Genomic DNA, 18,076 nt, shown 5'->3' on the forward strand with positions numbered 1-18,076 from the left:
GTAACACTGACCCCTATGTCCACTCGCCTCGAAAAAGCACCGGCCTTTGCGAATACTTGCATCGTCAAAGCCAACATCAAAGTTTGTCATGACGAACTTTACAAATCTAGTTTTTTAATAAAATCAATGATTCACGTTCACCTCCAGCAGGTCATACAAAGACAACACATACAAGCCAATCACCATAGAAACCCACATGCACCGTATCAACCAGGACAGCTCGTCTGGTCATTAAACTCAAAACAAAATTACCATGCAGAAAACTCAATCCCAGATACATCAGACCTTTCAAAGCCTTGAGACAAATTAATCCAGTCACACATCACTGTTGTTTTGATCTTGTGCTCTGTTTTCTGGAATCTTTGCTATTTGTATTGTGTTTTTGTACCTTATTGATATTTTTCCTCTTTATATTCACTGTGAGATTATTATTGTTCTACTGATTGTTATATAATTTGTTTCTCTGATTTAGATTCTCTTTTTTCATTAATCCTGACTACCCTAACACCTATTTTGCTAAGACAGTAACATCTGGGTAAACTGCCTACATTTAGCAGAAGTGACTGTACTCACATGTACTGCCTTCTTTGCTGATACAGTAACATCTAAATTGTCTAGTTGCACAATAACAAAAGACATTTTTCTGAAACATTAAAAACTACAGTATGTTTTTCTGTGTTCTGTTTTCTGATACACGGATGACTTCCATGAGGTTTCCTGCAGATTGTAATGGTTATGATGTTATTATCTAGCTGTCAAAACCAGGATCATATTTAATGTTATTTTGTGCAGTGGATTTACAGAAACTTCGTTATTTACAAATGCAGCCTTCATAAATATCACTGAGACAAACACACTTTTTTTAGTTTTATTTCATTTTAATGTTAGAATAAAAATCATTGGATGTACAATAAGCAGGCCAGTAAGATCACATTACATGCCTGCACATTGTTAGATCATTAGTTACTAAAAATAGTACATGCAGGATATTAATCAACCACAACATTAACTGAATCATAACAGTGATACATACTGTAGATTAATTACTTATACTAAATGAAAGATAATTTCTGCTTTGTGTTGGTCCGTGTCACAACACAGCATCAATGTTTTGTTCTAACATGGCTGTATTAGAGCTTTTCCTCCTCGAATTCAGTGCTAATAGAGTTCCCCCGCTCGCACCGGTACTCTCCATACTCAACCTTAGTGTGAGAGCCGCTGGTGATGGTCAGCTTGACTGGGATCTCAACAGTCATCTCCTTCCTCAATATGTTCACTGTGAGTTTGGTGCGAGAAGGAATACTGACTGGCACGAAGACTCTGATACTTTCAGATGTAGATCTGGTGTTGCTGCTGCCCTTCTCCACTGTAAAGGTGTTACTGGCATTTAAGCTGAACTCAGTACCGGAACCAACCTTTGATTTGAGTTCAAATTTGATTCCGAAACCAATCTGTGAGGAATCGCTGAATTTGAAGCTCTCAGTGACAGATCCTGAATACTCTCAAGTCAGATCAGTGGTGAAGGTTTGTTTCTCAAATCCATAATTCACACCAGCGATGGAGTCGATGATGACTTTTTTTTTAAAACTTTTTTTCTTTTTGTCCCATTCCATTTCAGCTTTAATGGTGGGTTTGCCAGGTTTAAGAGGACGGATGTGACTCAGACGGTTGTCAAACCAGTCGTACTTAGGAACATCATGACCAGCTCTGGCCACCCGAATATACCCACCTCTCTGTTTATGTTGATACAGAACCCAGGCTCCTCTCTGCACCTTGTGAGTCGAGGACGAGGACAGTCGAGGACAGTCGAGGACGAGGCTCCGGCCCTGATAGTTCACCTCTTCATACAGTGTGATCTGAGGATCGTCCAGGTCTTCTGTCACCATCTGTATTGAAGAAATGTCATCGTAGTAGTACACGTTATCATATTCTCCTTCCTCATAGACAGTCGGTTCACCAGTGTAATTACCATCTGTGTACGCCACCCATGGATTCCCGATGACTTTCAGAGAGGAGATGCAGTTATTAAAATTTAGTTGAATTAAATCAGGGACATCAGAAGTGAACTCTCTGCTGAGGCCCTCAAAGTCAGGATGTTCATAGACGATGATCTTGTTCATGGCTGAATCTTGCAGTTTGCTCAGAGACTTAGACAGTGCAGAACACGATGAGAGTGAGAATCTGTGAAGATTATTTAAGCTTGTCTTTCTGTACGTCACTATTTGTGTGTTGGATGTAATATTTTCACTCAGAGATCAGGTGGATGGTCACTCGGGTTTGCTTTACTGTATCTGGGAAAAACAGCACCAAAAGGCTTATCAGCATACAGTGTATCAGTGTCACATTGGAAGTCAGCAGGACGAGCTATGAGACTCTGATGATTACATATTTCTACAAAGTGCTCGTGAACATAGAGTGGACAATTCTAAATAAAGCTTTCATTAAAGAAAATAAAATATAAAAACACTAATACAGACAATTCACATTAATACAGTGAAGATATAAAAACTCAAGTAACCATCATTTTACATATTTTGTATAAATGAAATGAGGAGAGAAGAACGCAGACCTAAAATGGCGGTTACACGTAAAGAGCATGTGCGAGATTAGAGCACATGTGCTAATAGCTAACACTCAGCTGGGGCTAATATTTTAACACAGAACATGACAAAACTCAGTAAAACACATACCTGGGAAAAACAGCACCAAAAGGTTTATCAGCATACAGTGCATCAGTGTCGCAGTGGAAGTCAGCAGGTGTGAGACTCTGATTATATAGCGCCACCCAGCAATATCATGTGTACAACAGCCAATGGCGAGTTTCCCAATTTATGCTGAATTTAACAACAATATTTTTAAACTCTGTTACATATATATGTTCATCCATATGAGGATGAGGTTCCCCTTTGAGTCTAGTTCCTCTCAAGGTTTCTTCCTTTACCGTCTAAGGGAGTTTTTCCTCACCACTGCTGCCTGAGTCACCTCAGACTTGCTCATTGGGGATAAATACATACACATTGTGAACTAAATATATCTGTCACGCTCTGTGACACGGTGAAACAAAAGGCAAGAGAGGATCCAATTGCAGATAGGACTTTACTGGACAAAAACAAGAAACAAACACACAGGCAGGCAAAACAGATCATGAACCAAACACCAACAACAGGGAAGTGAACAGACAGAGTAAATATAGTAGACAGGAGCCAATCACAACGCAGAGATAATCAGAGACAAAGACAAGACACCTGGGGAAGAGATGGAATGTAATTAGTGTCTATGGTGAGCAATGAGTGGGCGGAGCAAACAATTAACATCAGGGAGAGACGGCAGACAGAAACAAAGGGAAAACACAGACTGAATTTTGTACTCCATTAATCTTTATATTATTCTTTATATTCTTCTGTAAAGCTTTCTTTGAGACAATGTCAATTGTAAAAAGCGCTATACAAATAAACTTGAACTGAATTGAATATACTGTAGGTGTTGGTGGTGTAAAATGTAGGAATACACATTTTACTGTCACTGTCATAATGTTACAGCTCCTCCCTAAAAAAAATAGCAACACCAGATTAAACAAACAAACAAAAAAAGTCTCATCCAAACTTTTAAGACGACCTTCCCAGACCAGACAAGACCATAGTGTCATCGAGGTATACTTCACTTTGCAATTCTGTGCCCCTAACAAGACTCTCAATGGTGGACATGTCAGGCATGACGGAAACTATATACATATATCTGTAAATGTAAATGTAAATCTCCTGTGGCAGCTTCTCCTTTACTGTGGCCAAGCCTGATGCTGCTGTGCATCCTGCCCAGAAAAATCTGGACAGAGTTCGGCCAAGGTGAGCTGCACCCTTTTAGGTTACAATTGCATTTCACAAATGAGATCAGTCACATCTTTGTTCTAGTTGACTCCAGATCGGCCGTGAACTTAATACATCAACAACTTGTGGAGGATCTTCATCTGCCCACAGTGCTGCATGTTGCCCCCTAAAAGTCACAGACTTATGCCCCTTTTCCACCAAAAAGAACCGGGTGCTGGTTCAAAGTTAGTTCCACTGGCAAACCTTCTAAGAACCGGTTTGCCTTTCCACCGGCTAGACAGCCGTCACAGAGCAGAGTTTGACGTCTGTTTTATCGGTAAGATCTTCAGAGGTCGAGATTGAGAGCCGTTATAGAAAAATGGAAAGAGTTTCTCAGTAAAAGTGTGTGTTATAGTGTGTAAGTGCGAATTGGTCAGAAGATCAGTAAATGTCACTTTCCCCTTCATCCAGTCCAGATGCACTCTGATCTTCTGTGGTTTGTCTTTAGCTCTGATGATGTCACCTGCCTGTCCTGGGCAGAGCGTGTGGTAACTTCCTTTACTGTAGCTCATGCTGCACACTGCATTACAGAAGGAGTTCCTCTTTCTCAGATCAGACTCAGTATTCCTGTTCTCTGAACATGTCACAGCAAACAGGACATAAATAATTTTCTTCTGAAAGAGGTCCTGATGTCACCATTTCCTCAACAGACACCAGGTTTAGTTTTAATGTGAGTCCAAATCTTCTGTCTGAGCCTCACTGTGACTTTAATGATCCTTAAATGGTCCTTTAATGGTCCATTTAGAGAGTTTTATAGATGAGATATATTTAAAACCCAATAAATCACAGCACTGTGTTGTGGAGTGTCTGGAGTTGTGTTAGTGTCCATCAGCAGACTTTACACAGAGTTTATCAGCTCAGAGTTGCACTATAACTCACGCGTCATAAAATAAAAAGAGGAGTCAAGTTCTGGCCAGTCAAGTTCCTCCACATCAAACTCACTTATCCATGTCTTTATGGACCTTGGTTTGTGCACTTGGTCAGTGCGGCGACAATATTAGAGGAAGTCACGTACAGTGGAAGACACACACATAATCACGAACCTTTTGTTTACTGCCATGTATAAATAGACTTATATTGAATAAAGAAGTTTGATATTCCACTATATTCTATTCTAAATTCTCTTCTATATTGATTAATAGAATAGATTAATGAATTTCCACCACAGACCTCACAGCCCAGGACACACATAACACTGTCCAATCTCTCCGGATTATCAGGAAGCAGTACTTCCTGTTTTCTGTGTTCCACAACAATGAGATCTTCGGACACACGGAGCTGAGCGTGTGCAGTGTTGGGGTCCAGAGTAACAGAAGCTAAGAGAAGAGGACAAGTCTTGAAAATTCAATCAAACACAAATGTGAGACTAATTACTAATGAATAAATAGCTCCAATAGGGAAGAACAAATACAAAGACATCAAGATTACTGAGTAGAAAATCCTGGCAGGAAGTGAGACATACGTTTCCTAACTCCAGAAGCTGAGGATAATAAATTTCTGTATCATTCTGTTCATCTAATATGGATTGTGTCAATTAAAAGTAAATATGATTGTAATTACATAAAAACAGCCAAAAAATTACTTACTGTTTCACCATGAACTTGACATCCTAAAGAGGAAATTGTTTTCAGTGCCAGTGCAATTGAATCTCATAAATGAGACCAGTCACATCTTTGTTCTAGTTGACTCCAGATCGGCCGTGAACTTAATCCATCAACAACTTTTGGAGGATTTTCATCTGCCCACAGTGCTGCATGTTGCCCCCCCTAAAAGTCACAGCCTAAGATAACAAGTTTCCATGGCACTGCACTCTGTGTTCACACACTTGGACAATAAGAACACTTATTCACCTATTCTGTTTGTTGACTTCAGCTCAGCATTTAACACCATCATTCCATCCAAGTTAATAGCCAAATTAGTAGATCTGGGCATTAAATCCTCCACTTGCAACTGGATTATGGACTTTCTGACCAACAGACCCCAGCAGGTTTGATCAGGTTCCATCTGCTCCAACACCATCACACTCAACACCGGTGCACCACAGGGCTGTGTGCTGAGCCCCTTCCTCTACTCTCTCTTCACCTCCGACTGCAGTCCTGTGAATGGATCTGACTCCATAATCAAGTTTGCAGATGACACTACTGTGATCAGTCTTATCACAGTATATATATCTTATCACTATGATGAGACAACCTACAGGGAGGAGATCCAGCACCTAGCCACATGGTGCAATGACAATAACTTGCTCCTTAACACGTCCAAGACAAAGGAGCTCATTGTGAACTTCAGAAAGAGACAAAAGGCACACATGGCAACACCCACATCAATGGGATGGCTGTTGAGCGCATCTCCAGTTTCAAGTTCCTGGGGATCCTCATGTCGGCGGACCTGTCCTAGACTACCAACACCTCCAGCCTGGTCAATAATGTTCACCAGCGCATCTTTTTCCTGAGGACACTCAGGAAAAATCAGCTTTGCCTCGGATATCCTGGTGAACTTCTACCGCTGTGCAATAGAAAGCATCCTGACCAGCCGTGTCACAGTCTGGTATGGGAGCTGCTCTGTTGCAGAGCGCAGGGCATTGCAGCGGGTGGTGAAAACCACCCAGCGCATCACAGGGACTCCGCTTCTAGCCATGGAGGGCATCCAGATGAAACGCTGTCTGCATTGAGCTTGCAGCATTCCTAAGGACTCCTCTCATCCCACCCAAAGATTTATATTTATAGACCAATATTTTCTCTTCTGCCCTCTGGCAGACATTTCAAGTGCCTCCGGACCAGGAACAGCCGACTAAAGAACAGCTTTTTTCCTAGAGCTGTCTCTTTATTGAACTCTGCCCCTTGCTGCTCCTACTTCCCTTCATACATTGTTACACCCCCCACCTCACACTTCGTTATTGTGCTAATGGACTGTGTACACAAAAACTTATGCTCACTTGTACATTTGCCCATTTGTCACCCCACACTTTGTTATTGCACTAATGGACTGTTACACAAGAACTATGCTCATTTTCACACTTGCACTTTTTTGCATTGCTGCTCACCATTGCCTAACTTACCATTGTATATATCCACCTGATTTCTGTTTATAGTATCAGCAATATTGTCAGGACTCAGCCGGACTTTGGCCATATGCAGTTTATGTTTGGTGTCACGTGTCTGCCCCGCCCTTGTCTCTTCCTCCCCGCCTCTGCACACCTGTTCCTCATGTGTCTGATTGTTATGAGTATTTAGTTGAGCTTCATTGTCTTGAGCAGCACGGAATCCTCTGTTGTCTTCGTTCAAGTTGTGTCTTGATCTAATTTAATCTAATCTAAAAAAAACAACAAGACCCTCAGTGCAGCTTCAGAACTCACCAGACTGAACCAATGGTGCTGCAAATCAGCCTCTTGAGAACTTGAATTTACTGAGCATCTCAGAGCAACCCATTGTTTCACAAATGTTTAATGATGCCCAGGAACACTTGAATTCAATGATTTGATGGATTGTCCCAAAACATGGCAATATAGTATATCTATTATGGATCATACAAATTAAAATTAAATATGATTGTAATGACATTAAAAAAAACACTATTACATTTTTTTTAATTTTTTTGAGAAAAATCAGAAGAAGTAATAATAAACTAATATTAGGAAAAAATCTGAAGCAGCTCATCTTTGTCCCTCCACTAGAAGGAGACAGAGAGCAAACAGTAATGTTGCTGAAATGGATTCGACCACCAGAGGGCGCAAGAGCACAACATATGCCTGATCTCTTTAAATAGAGCTTTGTTTAAGGCTCTGCTGGTTATTCTGGTTATATTCTATGCTATGCTAGTTTCTCAGGCAAAAATATCTCATAATAATTCAGGCTTTTAGTAAATGTTTGAGCCTTTATTTACTCTTTGTATATTACTGACTTTGTGAGTTGAGCTCTCATCTCTGATTCAAAATGTCATAGAATCCTAGTTCAAATTACACGAGATGAATTTGGCTCAGTGTTTTAAACTGTGAACAATCATTTGTATGCTTTTATTCTTCAGTGCTTAAGTTTTTAATTTGGATCTAAATAAGTAGATCATATAATTAATAAGAAGATATCGCACCTCTGAGACCCAGGAAGCCTTTGAAAAGTGCAAGTAAGAGAAAAAGGAATGACTTCCATAAAGTTTCCTGCAGATTGTAATGTTGTTATTATATCACTGATACTATTAATTGTGTATATATATGATTCAATGCTGCTGTTGTGCAGTTCGAGACCATGACCAAATGGAGTCAAAATAAAAACACAAAAGTAATAAAAAGTCTATAAGCTATAAAATATAAAATCTCCCTTTTTTTTAAAGCCTACTTACAGTGTAGTTGCCGATCATTTGTGCACTGAACCTGTTTTTACAAGCTCTCTGTTAAAACCAAGATCATACTTAATGTTATTTTGTGCAGTGGATTTACAGAAACTTCTTTATTTACAAATGCAGCCTTCATAAATATCACTGACAAACACACTTTTTTTTAGTTTTATTTCATTTTAATGTTTAAATAAAAATCATTGTATAATTGGATGTACAATAACCAGGCCAGTAAGATCACATTACATGCCTGCACATTGTTCCATCATTAGGTACTAAAACTAGTACATTCAGGGTACTAATAAACCAAAACTATAACTGAATCATAATACAGTGATACATACAGTATATTAATTACTTATACTAAAGGAAAGAAAGGTTCTGCTTTATGTTGGTCCATGTCACAACACAGCATCAATATTTTGTTCTAACATGGCTGTATTAGAGCTTCTCCTCCTTGAAATCAGTGGTAATAGAGTTCCCCTGCTCGCACTGGTACTCTCCATACTCAACCTCGGTGTGATAGCCATTGGTGATGGTCAGCTTGACCGGGATCACAACAGTCATCTCCTTCCTCACCACGTTCACTGTGAGTTTGGTGCGAGGAGGAATGCCGGCTGGCAAGGAGACTCTGATACTTTGAGGTTTAGTTCTGGTGTTGCTGCTGCCCTTCTCCACTGGAAACGTGTTATTCACATGTAAGTCACCCTCACTTTTGAAACCAGGCACTGATAATTCAAATTTGGCTCCAAAACCAATTTGGGTGGAATCACTGAACCTGAAGCTCTCAGTCACAGATCCTGAATAAACTCGAATCAGGTCAGTGGTGAAGGTTTGTTTCTCAGATCCATAATTCACACCAGTGATGGAGTCGATGTTGATAGTTTTTAAAGTTTCTTTCTTTTTGTCCCATTCCAGATCAGCTTTAATGGTGGTTTTTCTAGCTTTAAGAGGACGGACATACGTCAAATGGTTGTCAAACCAGTCGTACTTAGCAACATCATGACCAGCTCTAGCCAACCGGTTATGCCCACCTCTCTTGTTATCCTGATACAGAACCCAGGCTCCTCTCTGCACCTTGTGAGAAGATGTTTTGTCATTAAAATCGGCATAAAACAAGCTGGTCTCACAGTCGAGGACGAGGCTCTGGCCCTGATAGTTCTCCTCTTCATACAGTGTGATCTGAGGATTGTCGAGGTCTTCTGTCACCAGCTGTAGTGAAGAAATGTCATCGTTATAGTGCACACCGGCATATTCTCCTTCCTCATAGACAGTCGGTTCACCAGTGTAATTAGCACCCGTGTACGCCACCCATGGATTCCCGATGACTTTCAGAGAGGAGATGCAGTTATCAAGACCCAGTTCATTCAAATCAGGAACATCAGAAGTGATCTCTCTGCTGAGGCCCTCAAAGTTACAATCTGCATAGACGACGAGCTTGTTCATGGCTGAAGCTTGCAGTTTGCCCAGAGACTTACAGACAGTGCAGAACACAATGAGAGCAAGAATCGGTGAAGATTATTCAAGCTTCTCATTCTACAGTATATATACTGTAGCTGTTTGCGTGAGAAGTAGAAACACACATTTTAGTCACTGTCATACTGTTAACAGCTCCTCCCTAAAAAAAGTAACAACAAAACCAGATTTAAAAAAGAAAGTCTCAACCAAACTTTAAGACGATCTTCCCAGATCATTGAATAGATCATGGTGTAATCAAAGTATACTTCACTCTGCAATTCTGCCCCCTAACAAGACTCTCTACCTCAATGGTAGACGTGTCATGCATGACGGAATATATATATATATATAAGTCAGGAGTAAGAAATGCAGAGATGCATGTTGAGAAGCTCATCCTCTTCATCATGTCATCTCACGCTAACCCAGTATTACTGGGATTTCCATTGCTACAGATTCACAACCCCCAGATTTCCTGGATTGAAAATGAATTAACTCGCTGTTAATTCACTGTTTGAAAACACTCTTAGCCTTCCATGCTGTACCACCACAGTCGAAAGTCCGAAACCCAGAGACATGATTACAATCCCTGAGGATTACCATGACATACTGGTGGCGTTAAGTAAGGAACGAGCCATGCAGTTTCCCCCACATCGACCCTGGGACCGTGCTCACTAACACCTCTGCACCCAAGGGCAAAGTTTACCCCCTCGCTCTCCCTGATACTTAGGCTATGGACCAGTATATCAAACCAGTATATCACATCAGAAGCATGATATATTCACCTCTCTACCTCACCAGAAGGTTGAGGGTCTCATGCCATGAATAATTTACCACGGATTAAATGCTATCAACATTTTCTTAAATTTTTAATAAAATCAAGAATTAAGGTTCATGTCCATCAGGTCATACAAAGACGGCGATTTGCTTGCGGCAATCAAACCCTTGAGACAAATATATCCAGTCACACAGCACTGTTGTTTTGATCTTGTGCTCTGTTTTCTGGAATCTTTCTATTTGTATTGTGTTTTGTACCTTATTGATATTTTGCCTCTTTATATTCACTGTGAGATTATTATTGTTCTACTGATTGTTATATAACTTGTTTCTCTGAATTAGATTCTCTTCTTTTTTCGATTCTCCTGACTACACTAACACATATTACGCTGAGACAGTAACATCTGGGTAAACTGCCTACATTTTGCAGAAGTGACTGTACTCACATGTACTGCCTTCTTTGCTGATACAGTAACATCCAAATTGACTAGTAGCACAATAATAAAATAAATTTTTCTGAAACATTAAAAACTCCTGTATGTTTTTCTGTGTTCTGTTTTCTGATACATGGATGACTTCCATGAGGTTTCCTGCAGATTGCAATGTTGTCATTATCTCACTGATACTATTAATTGTGTATATACCTGTATAGGATTCAATGCTGCTGTTGTCTAATTCAGGACCATGACCAAATGGAGTCTAAATAGAAACATAAAAAAAAGTCTGTAAGCTATAAAATATAAAATCTCCCTTTTTAAAACCTACTTAGCTCAACTAGTTGCCGATCATTTGTGCACTGAACCTGTTTTTACAAGCTCTCTGTTAAAACCAAGACCATACTTAATGTTATTTTGTGCAGTGGATTTACAGAAACTTCTATATTTACAAATGCAGCCTTCATAAATATCACTGAGACAAACACACTTTTTTTTTTAGTTTTATTTCTTTTTAATGTTAGAATAAAAATCATTGTATAATTGGATGTACAATAACCAGGCCAGTAAGATCACATTACATGCCTGCACATTGTTCCATCATTAGGTACTAAAACTAGTACATGCAGGGTACTAATAAACCAAAACATTAACTGAATCATAATACAGTGATACATACTGTATATTAATTACTTATACTAAATGAAAGAAAGATTCTGCTTTGTGTTGGTCCGTGTCACAACACAGCATCAATATTTTGTTCTATCATGGCCGTATTAGAGCTTCTCCTCCTTGAAATCAGTGGTAATAGAGTTCCCCCGCTCGCACCGGTACTCTCCATACTCAACCTTAGTGCGAAAGCCATTTCTGAGGGTCACCTTGACCGGGATCACAACAGTCATCTCCTTCCTCAATACGTTCACTGTGAGTTTGGTGCGAGGACTAATGCTGGCTGGCAAGGAGACTCTGATACTTTCAGATGTAGTTCTGGTGTTGCTGCTGCCCTTCTCCACTGTAAAGGTGTTACTGACATTTAAGCTGAACTCAGTACTGAAACCAAACATTGAAAATCCAAATTTGGTTCCGAAACCAATCTGTGAGGAATCGCTGAATTTGAAGCTCTCAGTGACAGATCCTGAATACTCTCGAGTCAGATCAGTGGTGAAGGTTTGTTTCTCAGATCCATAATTCACACCAGCGATGGAGTCGATGATGACTTTTTTTTAAACTTTTTTCTTTTTGTCCCATTCCATTTCAGCTTTAATGGTGGGTTTGCCAGGTTTAAGAGGACGGATGTGACTCAGACGGTTGTCAAACCAGTCATACTTAGGAACATCATGACCAGCTCTGGCCACCCGAATATACCCACCTCTCTGTTTATGTTGATACAGAATCCAGGCTCCTCTCTGCACCTTGTGAGAAGATGTTTTGTCATTAAAATCACCATAAAGTAAGTTGGTCTCACAGTCGAGGACGAGGCTCTGGCCCTGATAGTTCACCTCTTCATACAGTGTGATCTGAGGATCGTCCAGGTCTTCTGTCACCATCTGTATTGAAGAAATGTCATCGTAGTAGTACACGCTGGCATATTCTCCTTCCTCATAGACAGTTGGTTCACCAGTGTAATTAGCACCCATGTACGCCACCCATGGATTCCCGAAGACTTTCAGAGAGGAGATGCAGTTATTAAAATTTAGTTGAATTAAATCAGGGACATCAGAAGTGAACTCTCTGCTGAGGCCATCAAAGTCAGGATGTTCATAGACGATGATCTTGTTCATGGCTGAATCTTGCAGTTTGCTCAGAGACTTAGACAGTGCAGAACACGATGAAAGCAAGTATCTGTGAAGATTATTCAAGTGTGTATTTCTATATATACTTTAGCTGTTGGTGGTTTAAAATGTAGGAACACACATTTTACAGTAACTGTCATACTGTTACAGCTCCTCCCTAAAAACGTAACAACAAAACCAGATTAAACAAACAAAAGTGTCAGCCAAAAACAAACGAAAAAATTCTCAGCCAAACTTTTAAGACGACCTTCCCAGGTCATTGAATAGATCATATTGTCATCAAGGTACACTTCACTTAGCAATTCTGCACCCCTAACAAGACTCTCTGCCTGAATGGTGGACATGTCATGCATGACAGAATATTTATATATAAGTCAGGAGTAACAAATGCAGAGATGCCAGAGACATATGGTGTAAATGTAATTGCATGTAACCTTTTAAAAGATCTATTTTGGTGTAGAACATGAAGAACCCACTCTGTCCACACAGTCTTCCATCCTGGGAAAAGGACAGGAGACCGGTTTGTTATGCCGTTACCGTGGTCCAAACAGAATCACAGGTATGTGTTAGGCTTTACTGCTGTCAGGTTCTACTGTCCTCACGGCAAACATTTCCAGTCCTTACCACCTCTAAACAATAGGTGTGCATAAGTGCCTTAGAGCTCCCTGTGACTGTATACTGGATGGAATGCACATGACACCTTCTGTTCCACATCCATAACTCCTTTATGCTCCATCTGCTGAGATGAAATTTGACCCTTGGTTTGTCTGACTGACCTTAGATAAACAGAAAATCTAGCAGAACTTGTTTCTCTGAATTAGATTCTCTTCTTTTTTCGGTAATCCTGACTACACTTGGGATTGGGGAAAATCACATATCTGAACAATGCATTCATATAAATTTGAGATTGGTAGCTGCACTACTGTCAGAACTGATGTTCTGGAAAATTAATGAACACTTTACTCAAGCCCTGACCAATCAGAATTAAGAGCTGAACTGTCTGGAGCTGAATTGTCTAGTCATGCCATATGTTCTAACAAACGTACCAGCCGTATTCCAGTCCTTTGTGAATGAAGTATTCTGTGTCTTACTGTATTATATCACTATGTTACTGAGTACATAGACAACAGTCTAGTATTCTCCTTGACCTCTGAGACTCATGTAACCCATGAACGAACTGTTCTCATCTGCTTACAGCAACAGCAGCTATCTACACCTCAAAACAGTAAAATGTGAGTTCCACCACACCTCCAACTCATTCCTCAGTTAGGTCCTCAACCACCAGGGATAGAAATGGATACAGCCAAAGTATGAGCTGTCACGGTATAGACAGCACCCATCAACATCAAAGAACTGTACCGGTATATTCGAGACTATAGCTCAGTATCTGCTCCTCTGACGTCACAGATATAAGGACACCCCAAAAAGCTCTGCTGGTCTGAATCCACACAACCTACCTTTAAACTGCTGAAACTCCGCTTCACCAGATCCTTTATCTTATGACACCACAGATTTATCTCAAAACAAAATTACCATGCAGAAAACTCGGTCCCACATACATCAGACCTCTCAAAACCATGGGACAAATTAATCCAGTCACACATCATTGTTGTTTTTATCTTGTGCTCTGTTTTCTGGAATCTTTGCTATTTATATTGTGTTTTTGTACCTTATTGATATTTTGCCTCTTTATATTCACTGTGAGATTATTATTGTTCTACTGATTGTTATATAATTTGTTTCTCTGAATTAGATTCTCTTCTTTTTTCAATAATCCTGACTACACTAACACCTATTTTGCTGAGACAGTAACATGTGGGTAAACTGCCTACATTTTGCAGAAGTGACTGTACTCACATGTACTGCCTTCTTTGCTGATACAGTAACATCCAAATTGTCTAGTTGCACAATAACAAAAGACATTTTTCTGAAACATTAAAAACTACAGTATGTTGTTCTGTGTTCTGTTTTACTGATAGAGTTTGGGATTTGGGGTGATGCGTTTTTGGTCCTTATTATTATTGTCTAATTAAATCAGATGTGAGTGTGTCCATAAAATGTCAAACAAACATTTTCTTAGAGAAAACTTTACCATTTATTAATGATTACCAACTTTCTTTAAAAGTCCATTTTTGAGGAAGGTCTTCTGTCCCTCTTTGTGTTGTTACCATAGAAACAATCACTTATCTGAGCAATACAGTTATATAAATTTGAGACTGGCAGCTGCACTACTGTCAGAACTGATGTTCTGGAAAATTAATCAACTTTTTAATCAAGTCCTGACCAATCAGAATTAAGAGCTGAACAGTGTTGTGGTGTATTTGCTCAAACTCGATACTTAATGAGTGTCATGATACAGAACAACACACTTTAATGCTTTTATAGATGAGCTAAAGGTGGATTTTTGTTTTTCAGGTTATCAGAGATGATTATGATGTTTTTGTACTGTGGTGTTAAAGGTAAGTGTTTAATGTCACTGTCTGTTTTATCGGTAAGATCTTCAGAGGTCGAGATTGAGAGCCGTTATAGAAAAATGGAAAGAGTTTCTCAGTAAAAGTGTGTGTTATAGTGTGTAAGTGTGAATTGGTCAGAAGTTCGGTAAATATCACTTTCCCCTTCGTCCAGTCCAGATGCACTCTGACCTTCTGTGGTTTGTCTTTAGCTCTGAAGATGCCACCTGCCTGTCCTGGGCAGAGCGTGTGGTAACTTCCTTTACTGTAGCTCATGCTGCACACTGCATTACAGAAGGAGTTCCTCTTTCTCAGAGCAGACTCTCTGATCACTCCCAGCTCCCATATTGCACTGTCCCCAACCTCGACGTCCCAGAAGTGTGAGCCTTCATTAAAGCTCTCACAGCCCAGAACACACGTAATGCTGTCGAATCTCTCCGGATTATCAGGAAGCAGCACTTCCTGTTTTCTGTGTTCCACAACAGTGAGATCTTCAGACACACGGAGCTGAGCGTGTGCAGTGTTGGGGTCCAGAGTAACCGAAGCTAGGAGAGGATGAAAAGTCTTCAAAATTCAATCAATCACAAATGTGAGACTAATAACTAATGAATAAATAGCTCCAAAAGGGAAGAACAAATACATAGATATCAAGATTACTGAGTAGAAAATCCTGGCCGGAAGTGAGACATACATTTCCTAACTCCAGTCATTATACAACTGTAATGATAAACAGTTTTTTATTGTTTTATATATTAGTGTGATCTGATTCACTAAATGACACATAAATCTGGAGGAATGTCTGCCAGTTCATCTTTTCCAAAGAAAAAAAAAAGTTCCTGTAATGCTATTTATCATTTAAATATCATCCATGTATTGCTGTAGAATTACATGAGTGTTTTTTCCTATAATATATCTTTTATAATTTACAGATGATGCTCTGATTTTTATGATGACTGAAGTCCGAAACTATATTTGAGTAAAAACAACAATAATAACACTCACTGTACTGGATGATGTCCTGCATTTTCTCCCAGACTCTAAACTTCAGGTTAGAAATGTGTTTAGAAACGTTAATCAGCAGATTTGTCTCTTCTTCTGGAGGATTTGTTGTGCACTGAACTCTGAAGAGGAGGATAAGAAATGTCTGTATCATTCTGTTCATCTATCATGGATTGTGTCAATTAAAAGTAAATATGATTGTAATGACATAAAAAACCAAAGATTTACTTACTGTTTCACCATGAACTTGACATCCTACAGAAGAAATTATTTGTCATTTTTTATTATTTATGATTATTTATGACAACATTTTTGTCAGTGTTCTGTTTATCAGTTATACGAAAAAACCTGAACATAATAATAATAATAATAATAATAATAATAATAATGAAGCAGGTCCTCCAAACACTTTACAGATAAATCAAGAAAGATTATATGTTCAGAAAAAAGAATAAAAAAATAAAACTGTGAGCAGTAACCAGAAAAATAATAAACAGCAGTCTGTTTTGATGAAGCGATATTACTGTGATTATTTTCCTCGATCAGCATGTCATGGAGTTTAATTCCTCTTCTATCTCTAGTCTGTCACTAGAGGGTACCAGAGAGTAACCTGCGATGTTGTTAGACTGGATACGACCACCAGAGGGCGCCGTATAGCACCGGCTGTATTATAATTAGTGAAAATCAGCACCACATGTGTCTGGATCTATTTAAAGAGAGCTTTCCTTTTTGTGTTTAGTCTTGAGGTGGATCTGTGTGCTGGTGCTCAAGGCGCACATGGTGATTCTGGTGAAAGTGCTACTGCTAGTGTCTCTGGCTTCTCTTGCGAAATAAATAAATAAATAAATACATAAATAAATAAATAAATCTAATTTCAATCCAGTCTTTTAGTGAATCTTGGAGTAAAACTTTGATTTAATCTTTACTTGCATACATGCCTGACTTTGTTGAGTTCCTGTCTCTGATTCAAAATACTCCTCAAAATACTGTTTTTAGAAAATTTATACCAATGCAGATCATTTGAAAGCTATAAATTTTGGAGCACTTAAATTTTCATTTTGGGTGTAAATAAGTAATCAGGTCATAAATTTGGAATAAGAAAACGTTACACTTCTGAGACCTACGTAAAGAAGCCTTTGAAAAGTTCATGTAGGAAAAAAAGTGTGTAGGAAAAAGTATATTTGGAGTCAAAACCACTATTACGTACCTATATCGAAGTAAAAGAGGAGAAGGATAGCTGATAAAGAGGATCTAAAGCCGTGTGAGTGACCTGTTTTAAGATTTTTACCTGTAAGAGCGTCACGTCCTCTATGTTCATGTCCTCCTCTGTTTTTATTATGATGTCTTGAAGACGAGCTATTTCGTGATTCGTCTCTTCGATCTTCTTCTTTATCGTCTGAATCTTTTGCTCCTCTTCCTGCTTCAGATCAGCGATCCGTACCGCTTCTTCATCTCTTAGAAACTGATGAAGCTTCTCAAATTCCTTCTCTATCTGTCTTTTTGTGCTCTCGGCCTGACTCTGGAGAAGGATGGGGGGTGTAAAATTATGAACTAAGTTTTTCTTAGAGCTAACATTGTATTAAAAAAAATAAAGTGAAATAAAATGAAGTGAATCACCTTGATGTGTGACGCTACTTTGATGTAATTTTGTTTAGCGTTTTCCAACAGCGTCTGACTCTTTTGTAGAGGCTCCAAAGCGCTCCTGAGATCTTCCTGAAAAGATTTTACACAAGCTCCATTTGAAGGTTTTTACAGTAAGACGTAATTCATTATAATGTTTGCAGAAAGCCGTCGCTGCTCTCGTAGTCTAAAACTGAATTTCTCTCTATAATGAACGTCCTGGTGACGTTATTGTGTGTACTTTGTCCCTGGGATGTGGATGTGGTGACTGGGATACAGGACAGTAAATCTTTAATAAATGGCTACGTGTCTTTCTGTCATTAGAGAATCATTAATGCCGGTGTGACGTGATGAAG

General features: G+C 39.2%; 2 protein-coding genes and 2 pseudogenes across 5 annotated transcripts in view; all 4 read right to left on the reverse strand.

Annotated features, from left to right (window-relative positions):
* Positions 1–18,076, reverse strand: part of LOC113655366 (E3 ubiquitin-protein ligase TRIM35-like) — a 29,406-nt gene that overhangs the window by 10,703 nt on the left and 627 nt on the right. Inside the window, exons 2-7 of one of the 4 annotated variants that reach the window (XM_047807100.1) lie at positions 17,718–17,813; positions 17,389–17,619; positions 16,333–16,355; positions 16,104–16,222; positions 15,406–15,646; positions 3,398–4,403 (exon numbers count right to left, since the gene is read on the reverse strand). In XM_047807100.1, coding sequence (XP_047663056.1) covers positions 4,109–4,403; positions 15,406–15,646; positions 16,104–16,222; positions 16,333–16,355; positions 17,389–17,619; positions 17,718–17,813 — 1,005 coding nt within the window. In that variant the 3' untranslated portion in view covers positions 3,398–4,108. The other 3 variants (XM_047807102.1, XM_027165875.2, XM_047807101.1) reach the window with 3 other exon arrangements.
* Positions 858–2,954, reverse strand: LOC113655401 (annotated as a pseudogene).
* LOC113655392 (epidermal differentiation-specific protein-like) lies at positions 8,345–9,731 on the reverse strand. Its single transcript, XM_027165905.2, has one exon. It carries the CDS (start codon positions 9,636–9,638, stop codon positions 8,634–8,636), a length of 1,005 nt encoding a protein of 334 aa, XP_027021706.2. The 5' UTR covers positions 9,639–9,731; the 3' UTR covers positions 8,345–8,633.
* Positions 11,356–13,292, reverse strand: LOC113655406 (annotated as a pseudogene).

The sequence above is a fragment of the Tachysurus fulvidraco genome, chromosome 23 (genome assembly GCF_022655615.1).
Source record: "Tachysurus fulvidraco isolate hzauxx_2018 chromosome 23, HZAU_PFXX_2.0, whole genome shotgun sequence".
Classification (NCBI taxonomy): domain Eukaryota; kingdom Metazoa; phylum Chordata; class Actinopteri; order Siluriformes; family Bagridae; genus Tachysurus; species Tachysurus fulvidraco.